At 44.3% G+C, this 19,617-nt stretch overlaps 1 protein-coding gene across 7 annotated transcripts in view; it reads left to right on the top strand.

Annotated features, from left to right (window-relative positions):
• The first annotated feature begins 370 nt into the window (after window positions 1-370).
• Window positions 371-19,617, top strand: part of NLRP3 (NLR family pyrin domain containing 3) — a 51,324-nt gene continuing 32,077 nt past the window's right edge. For 3 of the 7 annotated variants that reach the window (XM_027624375.2, XM_027624372.2, XM_027624374.2), the window contains exons 1-8: window positions 1,525-1,641; window positions 1,723-1,784; window positions 1,951-2,279; window positions 5,482-5,580; window positions 6,071-7,835; window positions 9,911-10,084; window positions 12,436-12,606; window positions 14,109-14,279. In XM_027624375.2, coding sequence (XP_027480176.2) covers window positions 1,997-2,279; window positions 5,482-5,580; window positions 6,071-7,835; window positions 9,911-10,084; window positions 12,436-12,606; window positions 14,109-14,279 — 2,663 coding nt within the window. In that variant the 5' untranslated portion in view covers window positions 1,525-1,641; window positions 1,723-1,784; window positions 1,951-1,996. Of the gene's footprint in view, window positions 433-1,524; window positions 1,642-1,722; window positions 1,785-1,950; window positions 2,280-5,481; window positions 5,581-6,070; window positions 7,836-9,910; window positions 10,085-12,435; window positions 12,607-14,108; window positions 14,280-19,617 lie in introns of those variants that run through there. The other 4 variants (XM_027624377.2, XM_027624379.2, XM_027624373.2 and 1 more) reach the window with 3 other exon arrangements.

Genomic DNA, 19,617 nt, shown 5'->3' on the forward strand with positions numbered 1-19,617 from the left:
GTTTACTCCATGCTGAGGCCACATCCTTCCTGCCCCTGCTGGGCTGTGCCCACTATAAATGCATCAAGTCTCCTCTCGGGCTGTTTCTGAGGCTGGTGTCCGGGTGAGTCCACCTCTGTGGAGCTGCGTGGCTGAAAGGGTCTGGGGAGAAGTGAAGAGGGGACGTTGAGGGCCAGAGTTGTCTTGGTTAATGCACTAGGGATTTCTTCTGCCAGCTTCCAAGTCTGCCCTTTAGCTGCAATTCTGGAAGTCCTTATATGTTTCTCAATATTGAAGTCTGTGCATGGATGCCAGTGTGTGTGTGCAGGGACAGGAACAGCAACAGCAACTTACACCCACGACTGCAGGGGATTTGCCAAGCATCCCCCAGGGAGTGGATGGAGGGGATGTGTATGAGGAAAGAACTGCCCTGGACACCAAGGGACACAGGAGGTAAAGGTCAAGATAGAGTGCCCTAGGCTTAGGGACGGAGGAGAGGTAGAGTCCTGGTGTGGATGGAAGGACTGATGGAGGGGGACCTGGGAAGGTCTGTGAAACTGATGGATCTATCTGGACATGCCCCACCTCCCTGTCCAATGCATGAGGAAGGAATTTGGTGGCTGCGTGGAGCCAGGAGTGAGAGGCAAGATGAAGGTACAGGGAGAGGTGAGCAGGCTTCAGCTGTCGTGCTCACTCCGCTGTGGTCACTCTGGATTCCAGCGTGCACTGTTCCACAGCTCCGCAGGCCCTCTCCCTCCCGTTAGCATCATTTATGGCTTTGGGTTGAGGTGCTTTCCCAAATTCAGTCATGTGAGGGGATCGATCCCAAACAAAGCCAACATGTTCATCAATCCAAAATCTGGGAGACATGGAAGAGAGAAAGACACAGCAGCTGACCTCTGCTCTTTGTGGAACCCTAATTCTACATAAGAAAACAGAGGCTTTGCGTGGTCAATGCTGGGAATGTGTTTTTTGTCTTTTCACCACCTATTTTATGGTCTTTGATCTTTTTGGTTGGTGTCTGACTAAGAAACGTAGTTAAGTGGTGGAAGAAAGAGTCACACACCTTTTCATGCTTTGAAAGTAGTATTTAGGGACATGAGTTCAGAAATCGGTGACCCCGATCTATATCCTGGCTTTGAACCCATTTTTTTTTTTTCTGTGAAACCCTGGGTAAGTCACTTAGTTTCTCGTAAGACTCAGTTCCTCTTCCATAAAATGGGTCTAGGCAAATGTGCACGAGAGACTCTCAGTAACCATGAGCTCTAATAATGACTATGATTGTGAATGTTGCAAGGGGAGACCTCGAGGAGATGTCATGTGTTTATCGTTCCCTCTATGCACCCTGAGTGTCATCTCCTCTGTTTCTGTCGATCAATAGATGGATGGAAGTGCACTCAGAGACCATGCCCTTCTCCACGCGCATCTGTCTTCTCCTTTCTCCGTCTAGCCATGTGTTACTCTGTTAACATCACACTTACTCATTTCCTGGGTCAAAACAGAAAGAGGGAACCAGAGCCTTTCAGATGGAAGGAACCGAAACGCCATATTTTCCATTCTGTCATCTTATAGATGAAGACACAGAAGTCGAGGAAGAGTTTGTCCTAGGCTATTATTGCCCAGGAATCTGTGAGAACAAAGTTCTCCCCGTGATATGTTGAGGTAGCATTGTGAAGTGAGTTGGGCATATAGTACTGGTGATGTGATTGCGTTTGTGGGTTTAACTACTGTTTCTCTCCACAGGGACACCATTCTTCCATGGCTCAGGACATACTCCTGAGTCAAGCCAACAGGAAATCTTTCTGGTGGGTATTTGGGTTACTTTTCAAAACTAAAGAAGGCAGCTCATTACAGTTTGGTTATATATATATTTTTCCTTTGTATTCTGGGTTTTTCATGGTTTAGTTCTCTCTAAAGAGGGCAGACTTTTAAGAAGACTCTTCTTACCTGTGTGCTGTTTTCACCGTCCAGCTTCCTGGCGTGGACCTATACCCAAGGACCCTGAGAAAAGACGCAGATGAGCATGGCAAGTGTCCGTTGCAAGCTGGCCCGTTACCTGGAGGATCTGGAGGATGCAGACTTTAAGAAGTTCAAGATGCACTTAGAAGACTATCCTTCTCAGAAGGGGTGCAGCCCACTCCCTCGGAGTCAGACAGAGAAAGCCGACCACATGGATCTGGCCACTCTGATGATTGACTTCAACGGTGAGGAGAAGGCATGGGCCATGGCAGTGTGGATTTTTGCTGCAATCAACAGGAGAGACCTTTATGAGAAAGCTAAGAGGGATGAACCAGAGTGGGGTGAGTGGAAGGAAGACAGCATTTTTATTTTTATTTTTTAAATTTTTTATTGTTATGTTAATCACCATACATTACATCATTAGTTTTGAATGTAGTGTTCCATGATTCATTGTTTGTGCATAACACCCAGTGCTCCACGCAGAACGCGCCCTCTTTAATACCCATCACCAGGCTAACCCATCTCCCCACCCCCCTCCCCTCTAGAACCCTCAGTTTGGAACACAGCCTTTTTAAAAAAAAATTGTGATAAAATACATATAACATAAAATTACCACTTAAGCCGTTTCTAAGCACTGTTAGGCACATTCATGTTGTGAAATCTCCACAACTTTTCTTCATCTTGCAAAACTCTGTACCCACCAAACAGCAATTCCTGGTTCCTCCTCTGTGCAGCCCCTGGACCCACCACCTTCTGTCTCTACGACTTTGACTACTCTTGGTACCTCTTATAAACTGCATCATAAAGTATTTGTTTGTGTCTGGCTTACTTTATGTAGTATAAAGTCCTCGAGCCTCTTCCATGTTGTCGCATGTGACACGATGTCATTCCTTTTTAAGGTAGAATGATATGTCATGGTATGTGTATACCACATTTTGTTCATCTATTCATCCATCAGTGGGTATTCAGGTTGCTTCTAGCTTATTGTGAATAATGCTGCTAGGAACATGAGGGTACGAACCTCTTTGAGACCCTGCTTTCAGTTCTTTTGGGTATATGTTCAGAAGTGGAATTATTGTGTTATATAATAATGCTAGATTTCATTCTTTGAGGAACCACCATAATGTTTTCCACAGTGGCTGCCCCATTTTGCACTCCCGTCAACAGTGTACAATAGCTCTATTTTTTCGTCATCCCCACCAATTTTTGGTTTGTTTGTTTGTTTTGATAGTAGTTATTCTAATGGATGTAAGATGATATCTCATTTTGGTTTTGATTTGCCTTTCCCTATTGACTACTGATACTGAGTGATTTTTCATGGGCTTGTTCGCCATTTGTTTATCTTTGGAGAAATGCCTATTCAACTTTTTCCCATATTTTAATTGGGTTATTTGTTTTGTTGTTGTTGACTTGTAAGGGTTCTTTATATGTCCTGGATACTAACACTTGATCAGATATATGATTTGCAAATACTTTCTCCCATTCCATGGATTGCCGTTTCACTCTGTTGGTGGTATCCTTTGACGCAATGAAATTAGTGTGTTTGTTTTTTAATAATTCCTCTATCATCTTGGCTCTATCCTCTGTCTTCCTCTCATGATAGCGCTATGAGAAGTTGGAGGAAAGCAGTTCGCTTTTTTCTAGCTTCTTTAAAAATGCAAGTCAGGGCTCGTCTAGCCCTAGGAACTGTGGACCTGTTGGGGGTGAAGTATTTGTGCTTTCTGGCTTGGTGTTCTGATCAAGGGAAGAGCACAAGCAAGGGCTCAGAGGAATCTAAGAAGTCACAGGATGATGATGTTTAGCTAGTGGAAAGGAGGAATAAAAATCAGCAGATCAGGAGAAGCATGTGAGTGGGGCAGCAATATGGGTGACACGAGGGAGAGAAACGTGACATGGGGGCATGAGATGGGTGCACAGCAGTGGGATGTTATAAACAAATGACGTATAATAACACAATTATAATTGTGTCGGTACTTATGTACTCACTAACCAAATTAAAGTGTAATAATCACAGTTATAGTAGTTTACTGAGCAGTTTTTATAGATTTTGGTCATTCCTCATAAAAACTCCATGAGGCTGGCTTTTTTTTTTTTTTTGGTAGGCTGTACACCCCAATGTAGGGCTTGAACTCGCAACCTGTAGATCAAGAATTGCATGCTCCACCGACTGCCCAGCCAGACGCCTTGAGGCTGGCACTTTCCGATGAACTTTCAATTTCATTACTAAATGAAATATGCCAGTCACAAAAAGACAAAGGCAGTATGATTCTGTTTGTAAGAGGTCCTAGAGTAGATAAATTTATGGAGACAGGAAGTGGTTGCCAGGGGCTGCAGGCGGTGCAGACTGTGGAATTGTTGTTTAACGGCTATGGAGTTTCAGTTTTGCAAACAAAAGAGTTCTGGAGATTGACCAACAATGTAAAGTGAGCCTGAAAGAGGTTCTGGTTGCCTGTGGTTCTCTTTCAGTCACAGAGCCAAGGCCTGGATTCAGCGCCGGGTGTGTCTTTGGCTGGAGTCTGGCTCTTAACCACTATGCTATCTTGGCTTCTGTACCTGGGCTGTGAGATGGAAGAATTATCCCCAGGGTTAGAGGTTTGTTTGTTCTTTGCTGGGGAGGACCAGGTTGTAGGGTTAGGTTTTAGATAAGAATTAAGTCACGGTTTTGGTTTGAGTCAATGTTTAGATTTTGTTTTGTGATTGGGTTACCAATAGCATTTGCATTCAGAATGAGTAGACACCTACCAGGAATCCTTTATGTTGCTCTTGGGTTCATCTGCTGAATATTTCCCCTGGTGCTTAGCACTTGTTCTGTTGTACCTAACTGAAACGGCTCTTCGTTGGGATGTGTAATTTAGTGACTCTTTAGATCTATAATTCTCAACTGTAGATGCATGTTGGAGCTTTCAAAATGTAATGGTGCTGGTCCCCACCTCAGATAAATTGAAAAACAATCACTGGGGATGGAGATTTTTAAGGCTTCCTAGGTGATTCTCAAGTCAGCTGGGGATTATGAACCACTGAATTAGACAAACCGGCTTGGTAATTCTCAATCATGAAAACCCAGAATGTGGGTACAGGTAATTTCAGGCATTTGGGGGCAGGGGAGGAGAATCTTGCTGGACCATAGCCATCTGGGGGTATTTAGACATTGAGTGTGGGGGTGGCCTCAAAACCAGGGCCCCAGGGGGAGTCTGCCAAAGACAAACAAGGATAAGAGAAACCTTGCCTGTCTCATGTGTTCGCCGATTGATTTCTGGGCCTGGGAGAGATCCTGAGACTGGATACAGTGGGGACACAATGCTAGGTGTGTGAGTGACAGTGACATACAGTACTTTGAAATTAGGAGTGCATGAATGCCACAAACTGGGTGTTCAACTGTACACCTGTCATCCACAGCTCTGGCATGGGGGCATGTTTGGGAGATGTCTGAGATAGGTGACTTTGAGCTGTGCCAGGTGTTGAGTACTGGGTCTCAATTACGTCACCTTAGTCAGGAGTCCTGGATTTTAACTTTGTATTTCCTTTTCCTTTATTCCTCCCCAGATAATGCACATGTGGTATGCCAGGAAGAAAGCCTTGAAGAGGAGTGGATGGGTTTATTAGGGTACCTGTCCAAGATTTCTATTTGTAAAAAAAAGAAAGGTAAGCAGTGGGGGTAGTGCTTCCTGTTGGGTTTGGAGACCCAGTTTTGGAGCCTGGGAAGCTTGATCATTCTATATGTTCCTGCGCCTTGAGGGGCAAAGGCCCATTTCAGGAAATCCACTATACCTAAAGAAACAGATCAGTGTTCACATGGCTCCTTGTAGTCACAGAACCAAGGAAAGGTGATTGAGTGTCTCAGGTTCTAAAAGGTATGGGCTGCAGACTACCTAAAGGAATACGATTGAATAAAAAGGGTTTCCTGGCAGGTCACAGTGCCTATGGCACTTTGCTGTTCTTCTGTTCAACTGTGTATAGGAAGATTCTGACATTCTAGATTTTATGGGACTGTCCATACCTGTGCAGTGAAGAGAATCTGCACCTCCCTCTGCTTAGCTCTCTGGTCATCACTCCCTGTGGACTATAGGCCCTTGTCAATAGCTCATGTATGCTTGGACTTCTCCCAAAGTCTACCTTTCTGTCTTTGCTCCAGATTACTGTAAGAAGTACAAAAAACACGTGAGGAGCAGATTCCAGTGTATTAAAGACCGGAATGCCCGTCTGGGTGAGAGCGTGAACCTCAATAAACGCTACACGAGGCTGCGTCTTGTCAAGGAGCACCAGAGCCAGCAGGAGAGGGAGCATGAGCTCCTGGCCATTGGCAGGACTTCAACCAAGACGCTGGACAGCCCCATGAGTTCCCTGAATATGGAATTTCTGTTTGAGCCTGACGACCAACACTCGGAGCCTGTTCACACAGTGGTATTCCAGGGAGCAGCAGGCATTGGGAAAACCATACTAGCCAGGAAGATCATGTTGGACTGGGCATCAGAGAAAATTTACCGGGATAGGTTTGACTATTTGTTTTATATCCACTGTCGGGAGGTTAGCCTTGGGACACGGAGGAGCCTGGGGGACCTGATCGTCAGCTGCTGCCCTGACCCAAACCCACCCATACATAAGATTGTGAGCAAGCCTTCCAGGATTCTCTTCCTCATGGATGGCTTCGATGAGCTGCAGGGCGCCTTTGATGAGCACACGGAGGCTCTCTGCACAAACTGGCGGAAGGTGGAGCGAGGAGACATTCTCCTGAGCAGCCTCATCAGAAAGAGGCTACTTCCTGAGGCCTCTTTACTCATCACCACAAGACCTGTGGCCCTGGAGAAGCTGCAGCATTTGCTGGACCGTCCCCGTCATGTGGAGATCCTGGGTTTCTCAGAGGCCAAAAGAAAGGAATATTTCTTCAAGTATTTCTCTGATGAGCAACAAGCCACAGAGGCCTTCAGGCTGATTCAGGAGAATGAGATCCTTTTTACGATGTGCTTTATCCCCTTGGTCTGCTGGATTGTGTGCACTGGGCTGAAGCAGCAGATGGACAGTGGCAAGAGTCTTGCCCAGACATCTAAGACCACCACTGCAGTGTATGTCTTCTTCCTCTCCAGTTTGTTGCAATCCTGTGGAGAGAACCAGAAGCACCAAGTCTCTGCCAACATCCGGGGTCTCTGCTCGTTGGCTGCAGATGGAATCTGGAACCAGAAAATCCTGTTTGAGGAGTGTGACCTTAGGAATCATGGCCTTCAGAGGGCCGATGTGTCTGCTTTCTTGAGGATGAACCTATTCCAAAAGGAAGTGGACTGTGAGAAATTCTACAGCTTCATCCACATGACTTTCCAGGAGTTCTTTGCTGCCATGTACTACCTGCTGGAAGAGGAGGAACAGGAAGGGATGAGGAACCTGCCATGGAGTAGTTCCAAGCTTCCCAACCGAGATGTGACCGTCCTTCTTGAAAACTACGGCAAATTTGAAAAGGGGTATCTGATTTTTGTTGTACGTTTCCTCTTTGGCCTTGTAAACCAGGAGAGAACCTCCTACTTGGAGAAGAAACTGAGCTGCAAGATCTCGCAGCAAATCAGGCTGGAGCTGCTGAAATGGATTAAAGAGAAAGCCGAGGCCAAGAATCTGCAGATCCAGCCCAGCCAGCTGGAGTTGTTCTACTGTTTGTACGAGATGCAAGAGGAGGACTTTGTGCGAAAGGCCATGGGCCATTTCCCCAAAATTGAGATCAGTCTCTCCACCAGAATGGACCATGTGGTTTCTTCCTTTTGTATCGAGAACTGTCACAGTGTGGAATCACTTTCACTGAGGCTGCTTCACAACTCCCCGAAGGAAGAGGAGGATGAGGAGGAGGAAGAGGAAGGGCAACACTCTGAGGTGGATCACTGTGTCCCCCTAGATCCTCATGCTGCCTATACTCACCGGTAAGACAATTTGGCTTCGGGCAGGTAGTAGAATGGTTGGGTTGCCCTCTGCTTTCTAGCCACCTTTCTCTGGGCACCTGCTCTCTCTGCCTGCTTCTCAACTGTCTTTCAAATGTGGTTGCCACAGCTCCATAATAATGCCACCATCACCCATTTCTACCAGACTCCTTCAGTGGCAGAGATTGACTAATAGAGGAAAGGGAGGTGGACGCATGGATGAGAAAAAAGCCAATGAAGAAAATAAGCAAATGTTTGGTGGATGCCAAGTCAGTGCAAGGTATTATGTGGGGTAAAGAGTATAACAGAAATGTTGTAAACTCAAATTGCTTGCAATCTACTTGGGGTTCAAGGAGCAAAACAACCCCAGTGACTGTCTCAGGAACAGAGGACAGAGGCCCTTTAGTGCTGGGTGCTGGAGGGAGGTTTGTCAGAGGAGTGAGCTGGGATCCTGCCTTGAAGGACTGGTTGGATGTGGGTGAGTGCAGGAGAAGGTAAAGGGATTTCGGCAGTAGGGTCTGATGTCTGAGGAACAGTGTACGTAGGAGACTATGCTGAGGGATGTGGCCTCATTGGGAACAGATAGAATGAGGGGAAAGTGAGGGAAACAGGGCTGGGAAGGAGAGGGTGCTTTTAAGCTCCCGCATTGTGTTTATAACCAGGAAATCACCAACAGCACCCTCTTTGGGGGTCTGTTCACCAACGTTGCAGGACACTGGAAACCGGTTGCTGTGTTGGGACAGCAAAGCAGTTCAATTACCTGGCCTCTGAAGTCCCTGCTCGGGAACTACCACAGCTACAGCGGGAGGGTGGATGCTCTGTGAATGCTTGGGTTTAAGCTGCATAGAAAGCACTTGATATGGGACAAAATTAGGGAGAAAGGGGACTGGCCCTTCCACCAGGAATAATGAAATTTCAGCCCCCTCTCTCACCGTAGGCACCACTAGCAGGATGACCTTTTTGTTTATCATTTGGTCATCAAGGACCACCCGCTGGGGCTTCAGTGGTGGCTAAGACCCAGGCCCTGCTCATAGCAACTTACGGTTCAGTTGTGTGGGCAGCTGGGAAACAAGGACGGACAGTAGGGGGACGGGCTATGGCAAGAACACCTATAGACTGCACCAGAAGCACATGGTGGGGAGCCCCTGACCAGCTGGACTCTGAGGGATGGAGCATGAGAAACCTGAGTGTGGTCAAGGGATAGCTCGAACCGAGGGAACAGTGGGTTCAGAGGGCAGAGGCTGGGGAGGCAGGTACGTCCCCTATGATGAAGGTCAGAATAGCTGGAGAGGGTGAGAGAAAGAGGGAAGGAGGCACACCTGCTCCTTAGGGCCCTAAAAACTATGCCGAGAAGAAACCTGACCAAGATCACACACCTGTGAAGAAGGCTTGTATAGACTTGGACTAAAACTCCTGATGAAAAGCCTGACGCCCATCTCGTTAGATGACAGTTACCTTCTTCTGAGGGCAGGAGCTTGCTTTGTGTGTTCCAGAACCTTCTGAAGACCAGCAGCACGGGCATCCGCCCCATGCCTCTTCGAAGAGCAGAATGGCAGGCCCAATCCTAGACACACAGAGTCAGAATCTGCATTTTAACAAGAGCTGCACATTGGAACCACGTGGAAGTCTTAAAACTGTCGATATACTTGGTCCCGCCTCAGAGATTCTGACTTTAGTTGTATGGTGTGGCCTGGCCTCAGGATTTTTGAGGGCATTGCTGATGCTATTATGCAGCCAGTGTGAGATCTGGATCTCACCATGTGGTCTCTGGATCACTTAGCAGAGTGTCCAAGGCCGTGGGCACGACAGCGGACTGATGACAGAGGGAGGGGAAAGACATCTGAGGGAGGCACTGGAGGGTGTGCAAAGGCAGCCAGTCAGACTCATGCTGTTTCCATAATAAGGTGTGCAGGACAGTCTTACCAGGCCTCCCCACCGCCCCCAACCTTTGTTATTCCTCAGTAGGCAATCTTTGGTTCTGTGAGTCAGTTCTTAACCCTTGGGAGGTCTTTGTCTGAACTGGTGCTAGCCATTCCTGACTTTCTTTTCTTTCTTTCTTCCTTCCCTACAATTTCTAGGTTGGTGAATTGTCATGTCACTGTCAGCCTTTGGCAGGGTCTCTTCTCGGTCCTGAGCACTAACTCACTGAACCTCACTGAACTGAACCTCAGTGACAATGCTCTGGGGGACCCAGGGATAAAGGTGTTATGTGAAATGCTCCAGCGTCCTGGCTGTAATATTCGGAGACTATGGTAAGAACCTGTGTGCATGTGTGTGTGTGTGTGTGTGTATCTGTGAGTGACACAGAGAGAGGACTGGAGGAAGACCTCAGTGTCCAGATCAGTGGTTTCTTAGTTTTCTAGGGCTGCTATAACAAAGTACCAGAGACCAAGACGTGTAAACAACAGAAATTCATATTCTCATAGTCCTGGAGGCTGGAAGCCCAAGATGAAGGTGTCAGCAGGGTTGGTTTCTCCTGAGGCCTCTCTTATTGGCTTCCAGATGGTGGTCTTCTCCCTGTGTCTTCACATGGTCTCTGTGTTCATGTCTGATGTCCTCAAAGACACCAGTTGTGTTGGATTGGGGCCTGTCCTCCTTTAACTCTTTAAAAGCTGATCTCCAAATATAGTCACAATTCTGAAATTCTAGGGATTAAGACTTCAGCATATTCTTTTTTTGGAGGGGTGGACACAGTTCAGCCCATAACAAATGGGAAGGTAGAATGGATTGGAGGCCAGTTGTTTGGGAAGTTTCAAATGGGGAAGAATGAAGGGGAACCGAAAGTAAGCCATTTGTTGGTGATATGACAAAAAGTGCATGACCTTCAATATCTTCCCTTTCCTCACTGGCCATCATCATGGATGAGAACTGGAGTTTCATCAGATACAATGGCTACTTGGGCTGGACCCCATCAAAACATTTTGTGTAGGTTGAAATGTCACAGGGAATCTCTTCCAGCTTTCTTAATAAAGAGTGCTCGCTCTGGGCTCACACTGTGAATCAGACTCACATTCCCCAAGCGGAGATACGGGTTCTGGGCCATCCCACAAACCCTCTTCCATCACACATCTGCATTTTTGATGAGCTACACAGCCAGCGCTAAAGCCCATCACTCCAGGGTGTTTTTATACATCCCTTTCTTGTTCACCATACCCACCCCAACACCAACCTTATCAATTATCTCCTATACAAACCAGTGGCTCAGGCCCAGCGACCATGACTATTTGCCAGGATATTGCAATGGCCCTCAAGACCATCAGCTTCATGGGGCAGGATTTGTGGTCATCTTTCCACTGTCTCTACAATGTCTGGACAAGTGTGTTAGCACACATTAATGCTCAGAAATACCTACTGAATGAGTACTGACTGTTTGAGCTCCCCACATCCACTTTTACCACCTATAAATCTATTTCCCATATAGAAGTCAGAGGGTTATTTAGAAAATTCTACTTTGATTATGCCATTCCCTGGCTTAAATGTTTTCTCTTTGTTCTTTCGATAAATTACAAATCCTCTTTTGCCTTCAAGGCTCTGGCTGGTTTTGGCTCTTCACCTGCCTCTCTGTCTCCATCCCATGCCATTCTCCCCACTGCCCTGGTGGGTGCCCCTGTGTGATTCCAGAGAGTGAGACACAAACAGGGAGACATGGGTGATGATGAGATATTTTGCAGGTAAACAGAGGTTTAGTCATGCATTTACCTCTAGTCGGTGTGAAGATGGGGTAGAAAGGAAGATTTTTTTTTTAAAGATTTTATTTTACTTATTTGAGAGAGAGCATGAGAGAGAGAGAGAGAGCACACGAAGAGGGGGGAAGTTCAGAGGGAGAAGCAGACTCCCCGCTGAGCAGGGAGTCCGATGCGGGACTCGATCCTGGGACTCCAGGATCATGACCTGAGCCGAAGGCAGTGCTTAACCAACTGAGTCACCCAGGCGCCCGAAAGGAAGATTTTTTTAATAGGCGCTAGGATGCTCAACTGTTCAACTGGAAAGGAGGATCTTGTTCTTGTTCCTCTGACAGGGACATCTAGTAGTTGTCGTTATTGGTGGTGATGGTGATAACAGTGTGTGTGTGGGGGGGGGGTTGTAAATCAAATCAAGAATTAAAGCTTCCTGCTATTTCAGTGTAGGTGGAAGGCTGGGATTTAATCATTAAACAGAACGATAGGGACAAGACTGACAAAGAGAAGTAGATGGGTAAAGCCCCAGAGAGAACAGTGTCCACCTGAGGATTTTCACAGTGAGGAACATGTGATACAGAGGTGGAACACACAGGTTCACCACCGTGTTCCTTTATAAAACAGGGACATGCAGTATACACTGGAGAGCCGACCATTACTTATGGAGGGGGGTTCACGGACGCACTCAGCAGTTGTGGTCTCAGGCTGTAGCTCGTGAGCCTGGGAGGTGACTTCACAATAAGTCTTGGGCTGCATATAGGAGTTCTGATAAGATCACACTTTCACCTAACTTTCCTTAAAAATTTCCCTTTGTAACATGAGACCACAGATGCCCCAGTTTGGTGCTGAAAACAAGCATAAACCAGAAGGCAGTGACAGAAGCAGCCTGTGTCCTGATGCTTTCTGCTTCTGTACTTGGCATGCAGGTTGGGGCAGTGTTGCCTTTCCCATCAGTGCTGCTTCAACATCTCCTCGGTCCTGAGCAGCAACCAGAAGCTGGTGGAATTGGATCTGAGCCACAACACCCTGGGAGACTTTGGAATTAGACTTCTTTGTGTGGGGCTGAGACACCTATTCTGCAATCTGAAGAAGCTTTGGTGAGTCTGAACTGTTTTCCTTCACAAAGAATGAGCTGGGGCTTCAATGATCCATGATGGCCTTCACTGCTCAGATTTCCAGGTGTTTATCAATAATTCAATCAGTTACTGTTTGTTGTGGGAAGAGCCACATACTAAGCCTTAGAAAGGAACTTAATCAAATTAATCATGCTCACTTTTAAGGTATTTACAGTCTAGCTGAGGAAATACAACCAGTGAAATGCATTGCTCCAGAAGGGACTTTATGACAAACTCTTGGTCTCTACACCAAATAGGAAAAGAGGTGCTAACACAATGCAGACACTTGATATTTTATGCAGCCCTTCACTAAAAGCTTCTGGGAGACTTGCATTTCGAATAAGAGAAAACATGGGGGATGGGTTAACCCAGTGATGGGTATTAAAGAGGGCATGTTCTGCATGGAGCACTGGGTGTTATATGCAAACAATGAATCATGGATCACTACATCAAAAACTAATGATGTAATGTATGGTGACTAACATAACATAATAAAATAAAAAAAAGAGAAAACACTTGAAAATGGTAGGACCAATTCACACCCATTAGGATGGTTATTATAAAAAAACGAAACAACAAAACACAAGGGTAGGTGAGGAGAAATCGGAACCATCATAATTGCTGGTGGGAATGTAAAATGTAACTGGTGCGGAAAACAGTACATCAGTTCCTCAAAAAAGTGAATATAGAATTACCGTATGAACCAGCAATTTCGCTTCCAGGTATATATAAAAAAGAGTGAAATCAGGTATCGAAGCATGTATTTGTACACCTGTGTCCACAGCAGCATTATTCACAATAGCCAGAAAGTAGAGACAACTCAAATATCCATGGATGAAAGAATGGATTAAAAATGTGGTATGGGGGTGGGGTTGGGGGTGGGGGAACGTGGAATATACATGCCTACAGCCTTCAGGGGAAATCGGACACATGTTGCAACATGGATGAATCTTGAAGACGTTATACTAATTACAATAGGCCATATGCAAAAGGGCAGATATGTATGATTCCACTTACGGGAATGGCCTAAAATAGTCAAATTCATAGAGACAAGAAATAGAATAGTGGCTCCCAGGGGCTGGGGCAGGGAGGAGTGGGGAGTTAGTGTTCACTGGGTGCTGAGTTCCAGTTTGGAAAGATGAAAAACTTCTGGAGATGGATAGCGGTCCCAGCTACAAAACAATGAGAAGGTACTTAAATGCTACTGAATTGTACACCTAAAAAGGATTACAGTGGTAAATTTTATGTGTATTTTACCACAATAAAAATAAGCGTAGGGAGCTGAAAAGATGGAGTATTGGTATGGACTTGGAAGGTGTTTACTTGCTATGACACCAAACAAAAGGAAATGAACAGTTAATATACGGTTTGGACACTCTTCCTGTGTGTGGACTGGACCAGAGGCAGCATCAGACCAGGTGCTTCCGTGACTCACAGACGGTGAGGTGAGAAAAGTGTATGACATTCTGCCGTCTCTATGGAAGGTTGGTCAGTTGCTGTCTCACATCAGCATGTTGTGAGGACCTTGCATCCGTCCTGAGCACCAACCAGTCCCTGACCAGACTCTACTTGGGGGAAAATGCCTTGGGAGACGCAGGAGTTGGAATTTTATGTGAAAAAGCAAAGCATCCACAGTGTAAGCTGCAGAAACTGGGGTAAGTCTTCACTGGTGTCTCAGCAGAAAAGCACCTTCTCTTCAGGGATGTATTGCTTGGGAAACACGGATGCGGGCTGCTCTATAACAGGTTGATCGGACAGAGTGGAGGGTAGAGAATGGAGGGGACCGTATATGAAATGCTTGGAAGCAGGAGATACTACCTTCTACTAGTAAGGTATTTATGACTACAGAATTAGAGATTCTTGGAGTTGAAAGAAACCCTAGGGATTGTTCAGCTCAGTCCCCCACTGAGGGAAACACTTGCGTCTCAGACACTCACATGGATCGTCACTGGTTTCACGTGTGGACATTCCGAGCGCTCCAGCCATTGCTGCACAGTGTGGCCGCTGCATTAGGAGAGAGTTCTTATTTCTACGCAGCACCTTCTTTGGTTTCTGTGTGTTGGTCCTTGTTCTGCTCCCCAGGGCTCTGCTGAGAGGTGTTGATCTCAATTTCCCAGAGACAACAGTCACACTCTAGGCCTTCTCGTCTCTTGCCTGGACATCTCTAGATTCTCAAGAAGGATGTGGCTTCACATCTTCACCTATGTAGTCATGCTGTCCTAGGGAAGGGCTTTTCTGTTCACGTCCCTGTTTGAAGTACTGAACCTGATACTCCTAAAGATGTACGGTGGACTGTAACTGTCAGGGGTGGGGCGGGGCGCTCTGACTTCCTTATGTTTCTGGCCATCACATCAGATCACAAGTTCATATTGGAATTTTGCAGCAAATGATAGTGTGAAATTCCGGTGTGTTTTCTCACATTAACAGTCAGATCTCTGTGGACCCCAACTGGGTGTCTTACAAGTCAATCCAGTTTTGACACTATGTACTCAGAGGTAGCACAGGGTAAGGGCCTAGCCCTGCACCCTCCCCACACTGCCAATGTCAGATACCAATGCAATTAGTTCTGCTTCTTTCTGACTCAGCTATGAACTGCGGGTTTCCAGAATCCTCTCCTCAGCTTTGAAAATTTGCCAGAACAGCTCACAGAAATCAGGGAAACACAACTTCCATTTACATTTATTATAAAAGATATTACAAGAAATGCAAATAAACAGCCAGATGAAGAGTCATATAGGGTGAGGTCCAGAAGGGTCTGGAGCACAGGAGCTTCTGTCCCCATGTAGTTGGGGCATTTCACGCTCCCGGCATGTGGATGCATTCACCAACCCAGAAGGTCTCCAAATCTCCTTGTTCAAGAGATTTTATAGAGTTTGATCTCCAGCCTTCCTCCTTTCTCCTTCCTCAAGTTTGGTGGATGGGTTGAAATTTCCACTTTGCAAATCATTTGATCATTCTGGTGACCAGCCCCATCCTAAGGCCGTCTATGGGAGCCACCTTCAGTCACCTCAGTACTATAAACTCAGGTGTGATCAGAAGGGGCTCCTTTGAATAGCAAAAGAGACTGCTCCACTTAGGACATTCCAAGGGTTTTAGAATCTCTGTGCCAGGAACTGGGGACAAAGACTGAACATTTCTCATTATGACACAAAAACATCTACTGATAATTATGTACTTAAACATGTATCATGGCTCTTCCATGATCTTTACATGGATTACCTCAGCTGACCTCATAAAAATTATGCCAAGTAGATATCCGTGTCTCCAGGATGAAGCCAAGAGAGCTTAAGACCTTTGCCCGAGGACACCTGGGTAGAAGGCAGGGGAACCCATGCAGACACAGCCCAGTGCGACCCCCTGCCTACTCCCTTAACTCCAGGGAAATACTGACTCATGATGTGTTGCTGGTGGGCTTTCTAGGGGGCTTCTACATCCTGCTTTCTCCGACCTGTGTGGGCCTCACATTCAGCTCTGCTAAATTTCCTCTTATCTTTCTTCTGAGGGATTGTTTAGGCATTTTTGGATTGTGATTCTGTCATTGTTACCTCTACCCACAACAAGCAAACTGTAAATGTCTTCATTCACATTACTGATACAAATACCAACCAGATGAGCACCAAGACAAAATACAGCAGGAAGGGCCTCTAATGAGGAATAATCCATTAATTCACCATTACAACCTATATATGTTCACAACACTCTGATACCCTTCTCCCTGTCCCATCAACCCATCCTCACATATCACTGTATCTCTTTCCTTGAAAAACCCCATCTTCCACGCCTCCGTGCCCTCTCCTTATCACTCCACCTCAGCAGTTTGGCCTCTGCTACTCCTGGTTTCTTCCACAGACATCTTTTGGCCCCTTTATTTCTGGGCGTCCTCGGGGCTCACTTGTAGGTGTTGACAGTGGCAATGAGTAAGACAGACCAAGAGTCAGTTTTCACAAACACTCTTATGGGGGCAGCAGACACTGGATAATAGACAAACCATATATGATACCTGTAAGTGGGATAAGCAGTTTTAGATTCACAGCAGGATTGGGAGGAAGGTATCGAGGTGTCCCACATGCCCTCTGCCCCCACACAGGCATAGCCTCCCCCATTATCAACATCACTGACCAGAGTGATACATTCATTACAGTTGATGACTGAATGACATATAATACGCAGAGTGCACAGTTTACACTGGCATTCGCTCTTGGTTATGCACATCATATGAGTTTGGGCAAGTGTAAAATGACATGTATCTACCACTATAGTATTACAGAAAGTACTGTCACTGCCCCCAAATCCTCTGTGCTTGGACTCTTCATCCCTCCCTTTTGCTAATCCCTAACAACTACTGTTTTTTTGTTTGTTTGTTTGTTTTGTTTTTTAATTGAGGTAGAGTTAACACACGATGTTATAGTAATTGTAGGTGTACCACAAAATGATTTGGCAATTCTATACATGAAGCTATGCTCACCATGATAAAGTCACCATGCAAAGTTATTACAATTTTATTGACTGTATTCTCTATGCTGTACTTTTCATTCCCATAACTAATTTATTTTATAACCAGAAGTTATCCCCTTCACCTATTTAGCTCAACCTCCCCCAACCTCCCCCATCCTCTGGGAACCACCAGTTTGTTCCCTATATTTATGATTCTGTTTCTGTTTCTGTTGGTTTCCTGATTTGTTTTGTTTTTTAGATTCCACATATAAGTGAAATCATATGATATATTAAATAGGATAGTTTTTCTCAGTTTCTCTTTCTGTTCCTTCATTACTAGTGTATAGAAATGCAACCAATTTCTGTATATTAATTTTGTATCCTGCAACTTTACTGAATTCGTTTATCAGTTCTAATAGGTTTTTTTTTTTTTTTTTGTGGATTCTTTAGGGTTTTCTATATATAGTGTCATGTGATTGGCAAATAATGAAAGTTTTTCTTTTTCCTTACGACTTTGGATTCGGATTCCTTTTTTTTTTTTCCTTGTCTGATTGCTGCAGCTAGGACTTCCAGTAATATGTTGAATAAAAGTGGTGAGAGTGGACATTCTTGTCTTATTCCTGGTCTTAGAGGAAAAGTTCTCAGTTTTTCACAATTGAATATGATGCTAGCTGTGCTTTTCACATATGGCCTTTATTATGTTGAGGTGTATTCTCTCTAAATCCACTTCGTTGGGAGTTTTTATCATGAATAGATGTTGGATTTTTCTGCATGTATTGAGATGACCATATAGTTTTTGTTCTTTCTGTTGTTAATGTGATGTATCACATTGCTTGGTTTGTAAATATCGAAGCACTTTTGCATCCCTGGATAAATCCTACTTGACCATGATAACTGATTTTTTAATATATTGTTGAATATTTTGTTGAGAATTTTTTCATCTATGTTCATCAGGGATATTGGCTCTGTAGTTCTCTCTCTCTCCCTCTCTTTTTTTTGGTAGTGTCTTTGTCTGGTTTTGGTATCGGAGTAATGCTGGCCTCAGGGAATGAATTTGGAGGTTTTCCTTCCTCTTCTTTTCTTTGGAATATTTTGAGAGAAATAGGCAATACTCTTCTTTAAATGTTTGGTGGAATTCACCTGTGAAGCTATCTGGTCCTGCACTTTTGTTGGTTGGTAATTATTTGAATAGTGATAAAATTTCATTAATTGGTCTGTTCAAATTTTCTATTTCTTCCTGATTCATTTTTGGACACTTATGTTTCTAAGAATTTATCCATTTCTTATCCAAATTTTTTCTTTTATACTTTTCTTACTTCTAGTTATGGCTTTTTCTTTCTACTGAAAGCAACCGCCTTAACATTTCTTGTAAGGTTGGTATAGTGGTGATGAACTCCTTTAACTTTTGTTCATCTGGGAAATAGTGTCTCTCTTTCTATTCTGAATGATAATCTTGCCAGGTAGAATAATCTTGATTGTGGAGTGTTTCCTTCCAGCATTTTAAATAAATCATGTCACTGTCTTCTGGCCTTTCTTATAGGTTGTCCAATTTGTTGGCATATAAGTTTTCGTAAAATTCTCTTATACTCATTTATACTTCTGTGTTGTCAATTGTTATTTCTCCTTCATTTCTGATTTCATTTATCTGAGTCTCCTTCCTCTCTTGATGAGCCTGCCTAAGGGTTTATTAATTTTATTTATAGTTTCAAAGAATCGGCTCCTGGTTTCATTGTTCTTTTCCACTGTTTTTTTTTGTCTCTAATTTATTTGTGCTGTAATCTTTATCATTTCCTTATTTCTACTAGCTTTTAGCTATGTTAGTTCATCTTTTTCCTTATAACTGATTTCTGGTTTTATACTGTTGTGGTCAGAAAAGATGCTTGATATGACTTCAAACTTCTTAGATTTATTGATATTTGTCTTGTGGAGAATGTTTTATATGCACTTGACAAGAATGTGTATTCTGCTGTTTCCGGGCAGAATGTTCTGTATATATGTGTTAGCTCTGTTTGGTCCAACGTGTTGTTCCAAGCCACTGTTTTCTCATTGATTTTCTGTATGGATGATCTATTCATTGGTGTAATTGGAGTGTTAAAATCCCCTATTATTATTGTATCATACTCATTTCTCCCTCTATGTCTGTTAATAACTGCTTTACTTTTTAGGTATTCCTATACTGGGTGCATAGATATCGACAATTGTTATAGCCCCTTGTTGGATTGTTCCCTTTATCATTATATAGTGCCTTTTGTTTTTTTGTTACAGTCTTTGCTTTAAAGTTTGTTTTGTCAGATATAAGTATTACTACCCTGGCTTTTTTTTTTTTCTTTTTCTATTTGCATGGTATATTTTTCAATCCTTTCACTTTTAGCCTGTATGAGTCTTTAGGTCTGTAGTGAGTTTCTTGCAGGCAATATGTAGATGGGTCTATTTTTTTTTTATTCATTCAGTCAACCCATGTCTTTTGATTGGAGTACTTAGTCCATTTACATTTATTTCCATTTTGTTATTTGTTTTCTGGTTGTTTTTGTAGATCCTTTCTTGTCCTCTTGCTCTCTT

This window comes from Zalophus californianus, chromosome 5 (genome assembly GCF_009762305.2).
Source record: "Zalophus californianus isolate mZalCal1 chromosome 5, mZalCal1.pri.v2, whole genome shotgun sequence".
NCBI lineage: Eukaryota > Metazoa > Chordata > Mammalia > Carnivora > Otariidae > Zalophus > Zalophus californianus.